At 37.1% G+C, this 8,275-nt stretch overlaps 2 protein-coding genes across 2 annotated transcripts; one reads left to right on the top strand and one right to left on the bottom strand.

Moving 5' to 3' along the window:
* The first annotated feature begins 372 nt into the window (after window positions 1-372).
* LOC133295213 (protein MAIN-LIKE 2-like) lies at window positions 373-1,007 on the top strand. Its single transcript, XM_061494010.1, has 2 exons — window positions 373-621; window positions 717-1,007. Exons 1-2 carry the CDS (start codon window positions 373-375, stop codon window positions 1,005-1,007), a joined length of 540 nt encoding a protein of 179 aa, XP_061349994.1.
* A 17-nt stretch (window positions 1,008-1,024) lies between these two features.
* Window positions 1,025-3,065, bottom strand: LOC133295212 (uncharacterized). Its single transcript, XM_061494009.1, has 4 exons — window positions 2,537-3,065; window positions 2,040-2,450; window positions 1,446-1,933; window positions 1,025-1,171 (listed from the first exon to the last, which is right to left on the bottom strand). The coding sequence occupies exons 1-4, from the start codon at window positions 3,063-3,065 to the stop codon at window positions 1,025-1,027; spliced, it is 1,575 nt and encodes a 524-aa protein (XP_061349993.1).
* Between the last annotated feature and the right edge of the window lie 5,210 nt (window positions 3,066-8,275).

The raw sequence follows: 8,275 nt of genomic DNA, 5'->3' as shown, positions 1-8,275 counted from the left end.
TATTAACATTACAATGTTGCAAAAATGCTTTAGGGTAATTTAATTAATGTAATTAGCATGATTTAATAGTAATTCATGTTTGTACTAGTATTAATAAAATTTGTCTTAGTAATGGCATAGTGACCTGTGTGTAAAAATAAGATAGTATCAATGAAAATTTGTAAAACGTAAATTTAATGACTGTATATTTGCCAAGATTAATTAAATCGACATGAAACTTTATAGTAAAGTAATAAATACTCTTGTAATTATTTAGTATATGCTGTTGTTATTACAATTGCAGTCATATTTTATTAAATAGTAATTGCAATAGTACCTTAATTATGTAGTCCCTATAATAATTGATAAATTTTACAAATTGTTGTTAGTTAAATGGCTAGTGATGGACCTCGCATTGACCCCGGTCCGAAAGAGTGGGGTGTACTATATGAAGATGTGCAGCAATGTCATAGATCCCAGGTGGTGTGGAACGAAGGACATTTAAAGTCTCTGAGAGTGAGACGAGCTTCAGAGGGTAGGGGAAACAGAGATGTACACGACCCAGATGACATCCCCCAGGACCTGCAGCAGCATTTGGTGCGTGCAGGTTTTTGGCATGCGGCTCGCATGAGAAGATTACCGGTATGTTTCATTTATGAATTTTATTTTATTTATTACATGTTACCAATAATAACGACCTTTATGCATATTTTTACGATTACGCTCCTCACATGCAGATTGACCATAGGCTGATTACTGCACTGGTGGAGAGGTGGAGGCCGGAGACTCACACTTTCCACATGCCTGTGGGAGAGATGACACTCACTTTACAGGATGTTGAGGCCATTCTGGGTTTACGCACTGAGGGTCGGGTAGTTTCCGGTTTTACCCATGCCAACTGGGAGGACGTAATTCTGCAGTATATGGGAAGATCTCCACTTGAAGACGATTTGGAGTCGACTATATGTGCATTTTACCAAAGAAGTTATTCGCATGTTCCTCGCTCCCTTAAAAACCCTGTTGACTGATTCAGAGAAGTTAGTTGTCATGTGACCATATCTTCGTCCACCCTCGTCGTAACTCTGAGTCCATTTCTCTTTTGGAACAGCCTCAATCCACGCAGCGACTTCTGGACTAATGCTGCAGAACTCGGCATACGCGGCATCAAAGTAGTCTTTATTTGCAACATATCCTGCGAAAAAAACACATATTTATATAATAAAGGACCCAATCGACAAAGGATTTACACAGTTTCATGTAACTAGTTTGCATATATAACCTAGCTTCTTTAGAAAACCCTTCATGTATTGATCCTTGAATCGTGTATTAAAATTGCTCCCCACATGACGAAGGCAAAACACATGGTATGCATTAGGAGGTTGCCATCCAATGTCTGGATTGGCCACTGCTGATAAAATGCTTTTGTGTCGATCAGAAATAAGGCTTATTCCAGTCTTACTGGTTACATGCATTTGGATGGATGCCAAAAAATATTCCCATGCATCTTTAGTTTCACTTTCAACGACCGCAAATGCGATTGGCAATACCTCATTGTTGCCATCTTGCGCTGTGGCGATCAATAATGTCCCTTTGTATTTACCGTACAAATGCGTACCATCGACCTGTATGACTGGTTTACACCATTTAAACGCCTCCCGACATTGACCGAAAGTCCAAAAAACACGTTGAAAAACCCTAGACCCAGTAATAACTTGTCCATTCATGACACACGATCCATGTTGAATATGGTAAACAGACCCCGGAGAAAAATTCAACATGTGCGCGAACCATCTTGGCAAGAACGCGTATGACTCGTCCCAATCACCGTAAATCTTAGCAATTGCTTTCTGCTTTCCCTTCCACGCCTTCCTATAAGAAACATTATATCCAAAAAGGGCAGTAACTCGTTCTTGTATCAAGATAACGGCCACCGACGGCGAAGCCTTCACCATGTCTGCATACAGATATAGAGCATATTAGTAATTAGTAATAATATCCACCTTCACATGATAAACACATAAATTGTCGCAGTACGAAAACTTCAACAATGTATATAGTACCTAGAATGGCCTCAGATATAAATTGTGAATCAAGTTGTTTGTTATCTTGCGAAAGGGTTGTGCTGACACAAGAATGTTTTCCACCCCATTTAGTGACTACCCAGCTGTTGCTATTCTTCGGTTTAATTGCCCTTACTCGCCAATTGCAGCCTTCTTCATGCTTACGATATTTCATAGACAACTTCGTGGTAGTACTCTCAACCACTACAGCTTTTTGATGCTCATTCATGCAGTAATGTTTTATAGCGGCTTGCACATCGCTCTTCAACCGGAACTCTTGTTTCACATACATTTCGTCTCCTCTTGTCCACTGACCACGACCTAAGCCTTCAACATCCAGTATGTCTTTGTTCGGATAATCCAAATTAACAGCCTCATAGTGTGGGATGTCATCCCAAAATGGTGTCACATCTACAAAAAAAATAAAAAAAATACGATATGGCAAATATTAAAGCGATTAAAAAAAAATTAATCATTCAACACGTTCAATGGCTAACCTGATGTTGGTGGAATAACCGCATTATTGGACGCAGGGATAACTGTCTCTTGTGTTATGGGATTATCATGATGTTCATCATCTCCTCCATCACTATCATTCTGATCATGGTCATTTGCCAATAGAGTGTCTTCCTCCTCCTCCTCCTCTTCATTGTCAGGTTCAACATCTACCATATAGTCGCTTTCATCTCCATGCGCAATAGTTGATTGTGTGGGTTGGGGTATCGATGATGACGGCATTTGTGTCTGACTGTTAAGGTCTAACCCACGTGTCGGTGTTGACATTTCGTCTGATGTCTCAATATCCACGTATAACTCAACAAATTGAGAAGTAGTAGAGTTTTGGACAAATGTTCCAAGAAAAATATCAATGTCCTCATCATCAGTTAGATCAAAACCTGCATATTTGCGATTTTCACTTGGGACTCTACCCGTTATTGAAGAAATTACCTGATTTTGTTGCAACTTCAACTTCTGACGAATCTTCTGAAGTAGATCTTCAATGGACAAGCCTCGCACAATATACATTGCTCTTTTTTCCCCTTCGAATCTCAACCCGCCTACACCGTTAATTTTAGAACCATTATAATATACAAAAGACCGATATTGTTCCATTGTAATAATACAGGGGTATATGCAAATAACACAAAAAGATCAGATGCAAGTGGAGATTAAAAAAAGTAAATAAACAACATTTGAATCCGCATTACAGCAACTGACACAAAACCTTTTGGAAATTACACACACAGCAAGTGACACAAAACCTTTTGGAAATTAATTACACACAACAAGTGATACAAACAAATTACTACAAGTAAAGAAACCGTCCGTCAAAATCATATACAAAAATAGCAAACATAAACCAAATTCCAAATTTTCAATACTAGCAAACACCGGAAGACCCTATATATAACCAGACAGGTATCAACCGTAAGTGTCAGTGGCGAGATTGAGTACCGGACGCTACCCCACAATTATTTTGTTGAGTACGGGACGCTACCCCACGTGTGGCGAGGAGTGGCTGGAACGCGTCACAAGAACTGCGGATGTGTCACACATGTGGCTTAGTCTCGCCAACTGACATGGCGAGACTGGTACATGTCACAGCAGGTGGCGGGATACGTGGAAAACACGTGACATGGACTGACGCGATTGGTTGGGCTTCCTACGTGGCTTCTGATCTCGTCTTTCTCACTGGCGGGACTTATCGCGTCAGTCAAACCTACGTGTTTGACTGCTCTACTATGGCCATTCTTTTGAAAAGTGTTTTAGGATGGAGATACATTTCAAAAATAACTTTAGTACGGATTTTTTGCCGGATTTGACATGTGCGTCTAAATCCCCTCCACACATTCTCTCTCTCACTTTCACCATCCATCACCATCACCTACCCCATATGTGTCTCCTTTGCTTCATCCATTACGTAAATTGATGACTGATAGAGTATCACAGCACAAAATTCCAACATCATTTGATTGAACATTCAAGCTTGATCCCAAGAGTCCCAGAGTGTCTGGCCTCCGTTGTGTGGTTCCAACTGTCATAATTTTATAACACCCTTTTTTATTCATTAAATTCAAGTTTGCTTCTTTTGGTTATCCTGTATCGTGTTGTTCTTGTTAATCGAGTCCTCCATCTACTCTTTAAGACGAGGCAATTGCCCCAGGCATATAATATTGCTTAACGAATAAAGCACTACGAAATTTATTTTGTAGGCATGTAAAGTTATTTGACTTCATTTTTCAATCACATAATGAAATAAATGACAAATTGTATAGATAAGGCCTGATCTTGGAAGGATAGAGAAGTGTTACGAGAAACAAAATCACAAAAAAAAGAAGAAAAAAAATCACGAAGCATTAGATACATAAACAAAATCACAAAGCCACACAGAACCTAAGCTGGGAAGAAGATTTGTGAGGAAGAGTAAGAGAAAACAAGTTATTCTGATCTTGAAATGATAACAAATACAAACATTACAGACTTTCTAATTTTATAATAGGGTTCTATTTTTCTCATGTTGTAGGAGATAAGTATCTTCTACTATAGATACATAATATGGTGGAGCCCACCATCCATTAAAAAAGGAAAAAGAAAAAATGACGTCATAATTTTTTATGTGAGAGAAACATGAGATAGTTATCTCATGTAAAATGAGACAATTATTTCTCTTTATAATAACAAGACTTCACTAGAGCCTCAAATAGAAAACTCGACATAAGTATGGAGTGTTGAGCACAACTAAAGGAATAAGATTAATACCCCAACAAACACTCCATGAACTTTACTTTAACAAAACACACATACACACAAATTAAAAACATTGGATACGTAAACAAAATCACAAAGCCACACAGAACCTAAGCTGGGGGTACTAGTGGCCTAGCCTCAGCTCAACCTCAACCTCTTCAAATGCTCCAACTTGAGGGACAAAGGATGGTTGGTGTGGAACATCTAATTGCGAGATTAGATCCATACCATTCTCTGACTCCATAGCTCCCACTTCAGGGAGGAAGGGTGGTTGGTTTGGAACATCTAAATCCACAGTAGGTGGTGGCGGCACTTCAACGGAGTTGCCTAGTTGGAGTGAAAGATCACACATTTCTGCGTTGCTCTCTGACTCCATAGGCCCAACTTCAAGGACGAAGGATGGAACATCTAACTGCGAGATTAGATCCATAGTAGGTGGTGGTGGGGGCACTTCCATGGAGTTGCTCCTTTTGCTACTTTCTCTGCTGCTCTGTGACTCCAAAGCTTCGAATAAATTAATAGATAGGCAAGGAATGATTGCTCTCCTACGTATTCATGTATTTATAGGCAAGAAATGGACAAGAAAAATCGTTCACTGTCATATCTCCGACGTACTGATTTTTCAAAAGAGTGTTGGATAAAAGAAAAACACTTTTTGAAAGCATTGGTGATATGATATGACAGTGAACGATTTTTGTTTTATCCTACGTGAGTACATGTCTTGTCGAAGAAAGCATTGGTGATATGATATATTGAAGGATTAAAAATAAATTTTAAGGGAGTGGATCCTCTCATATGAAAAAGTGGTCATGTGGTCATGTTATTTGATCACAACCACTCATTTAAAAATTACACACTTTTCTCTCTCTTATCTCATCATCAATGAGTGTTGTGATCAAATAACATGATAACTTTTTCACATGAGAAGATCCACTCTCAAATTTTAAGTCCTTTTTGAATACTAAATAATAAATCTGATTCTTTTATATCTGGATCATTTAACATGTGCCTTGAAATCCCCATCACACATGCTCTCCTATCACTTTCACCAGCCATCACCGTCACCTTCACCTACACCTACACGTATGGGCCTCCCCTTCTTTTTCCACTTTTAGTACTCTTATGACTTTCATCAGTTAAGATCTTGTGCCCAACCTCTTGTTCTCTTTTCCAACATCATTTGATTGGAATAATAATATGTTTGTTGTGTACGTTGTTGGGATCAAGTACGAAAAAAAGAAGAAGACAGAAGTGATGTACCGTTAATGCGGATCGCCCTCCGTACAAAAAGAAAAAAAGAAAATCATTCACCCGTCATCTCTCCTACGTTGTAATGATTTTTCAAAAGGGTGTATGGTAGTTAGAGGAACAAATTTATAGTATATCTCACCTGCCATCAGTTAATAATTACAAATCAATTTTTTCAGGAGTTTGACAGAGCATATGGACCAGCGTGGCACTGTGTCTTATAGTGTAAACAGAGTAAGCAAGTAAAAGAAACTATTATTGAAACTGAGTTATTGATACTCAAATGTCAGAAGTTCATACATTCGAGAGAGAAATTCAAAACTGATACAAAGCTTAGAAAAGGCAGAGTGTTCCTAACCATAGTAACAGATCAGAAAAATAAACTAACTAAGGTAAAAGGTAAACTAACTGCATTTACTAAAATAAAATAACTAAAGTTAAAGTTACTGTATGCTTGATACTGTGTGATAGGGACAAGTTCCGGGTCCTTTGTGAGTCACACCACACGAGTGGCGGCTTCATCTACTTCTCCGTTGACTCAGTTTTCGGTTCTTCTCTTCAAAACAGAGGCACACTTGGTCACGCAACCACCACCACCTCCTTAATTCATCTTCTTTTTTCTTTTTTGGTAAATAATAGAGCCGAAGCCCAAAAACCACGCAAAACTAAGAAACTAACAAGGCACGAGTTCTACCAACAGAACAAACATAAGCTAAATGCAAAAATAAAATGTCGGTTGGAGGCTCGTTAAAAAACACAGCATACACTTCCTTCTCTTTATCCAAAATGAAATTGGTCATCCAGTCACGTGAGTATAATGAAGCTTAATGTTCCAATCTTTTTTAAACCATGTCTGTATGCGAGACAAGATAACTCTCACGGATTGCTATTCCAATGTTGGATAGCATAATGATTGCACTAGAAGAATCAGTTTCCAATTCAATATTACAAAATCCTTCATTCCAAGCCAATTTCAATCCACCAATAATTCCCCAAAGTTCACCTTTACAAGAAGAGTACGTGCCTAACTTATAAGCAAAACCATTTAGCCATTTACCACTAACATAACGCAGAACACCACCCCAACCAGCAAGGCTATTTTTTTTTTATTTACTGTTATAATTACGCATTATATTTATATAGCTTTTCGTTTGTTTGAGTTTTTAGAAAAAATATTTTTTATCTCTTTTTTATTTTAAAAATATTTTTTACAAAAGTTAAAGTTAATTATATTTTTATAAAAATATTTAGTTTTTGAAAAAATATATAACTTTTGACTTCTACTTTTTTTAGCTTCTAAAAAAAATAAATTTTTAACTTTTTTTTTTTTATGATTTCTGTTTTTTTAAAAAGCAGATATCCAAATGAAATTAAAGTGAGAAGTACTTTTTATAAAAAATAAAATAGCTTTTAAAAAAAACTCATCCAAACTATTAATATACTATTGTTGCTAATGACAACTCAGGTTGTGTCCTTCGTTGTCAAGAGTAACTGTCGTCTAACGTTAAAACTGCCGTCCTCGTTATTAATTGAGAACACTGTTTTTGTCCCGGGGTCCAGCATTTCTGACTATTGTTTGCGCTTTTTTTTTCTTGTTTCCCGATCAATAAACTTTTGCATTACACTGCACATGTTACATAAAGTCGTTCAATTCCAATTGCCATATCATTTTTAAATAATTTAAAGTAATATCTCACCTTCTGAAAATAAGGCACATAATTGATGTTTCATATTACTATCAAAACGACTTCCAGATTACGAACTAAATGTTCAATATTTATTTAATATAAGTCAATATTGTTCAGCGGCGATTGGATTATACATCGAGTTGTAGTTTGTGGTTGGCATTCAAAATCAGCTAGTACATTGTGGCAAAATAATAAAATCGATCCTTATTCCCGAGAAACATGCATTAATCATGGATCAGATAGCGAATTAATCATAGAGAAATTTAACAAATCATGGATGTGAATGTGATTCCGAATTTCTGATACGCTGAAGGCACGCCTCGGTGAGCAGGCATAAAGCTCACACGGTCACACCTTAGGTCATGTGAAAACATTTATCTCCAAATTTTCCTTTACGATTGTGCTGCATTTGTTCCTGCACTTTTGAAACATTTATATCCAAATTTTCCTTTGCGATTGTGCTCACACCTTAGGCATGCCTTTCTTTTATTCTATTTCAAATTTTAAATATATTTATTTTTATTCTATCTTTTCTGATGTTCTCCGCTCATT

This window comes from Gastrolobium bilobum, unplaced genomic scaffold, assembly GCF_033153095.1.
Source record: "Gastrolobium bilobum isolate Gb01-03AN ecotype WA unplaced genomic scaffold, APGP_CSIRO_Gbil_v1 utg12888, whole genome shotgun sequence".
In the NCBI taxonomy this organism is placed as follows: domain Eukaryota; kingdom Viridiplantae; phylum Streptophyta; class Magnoliopsida; order Fabales; family Fabaceae; genus Gastrolobium; species Gastrolobium bilobum.
The sequence above is the reverse complement of the archived record's forward strand: the minus strand, read 5'-3'. Positions and strand labels throughout refer to the sequence as shown.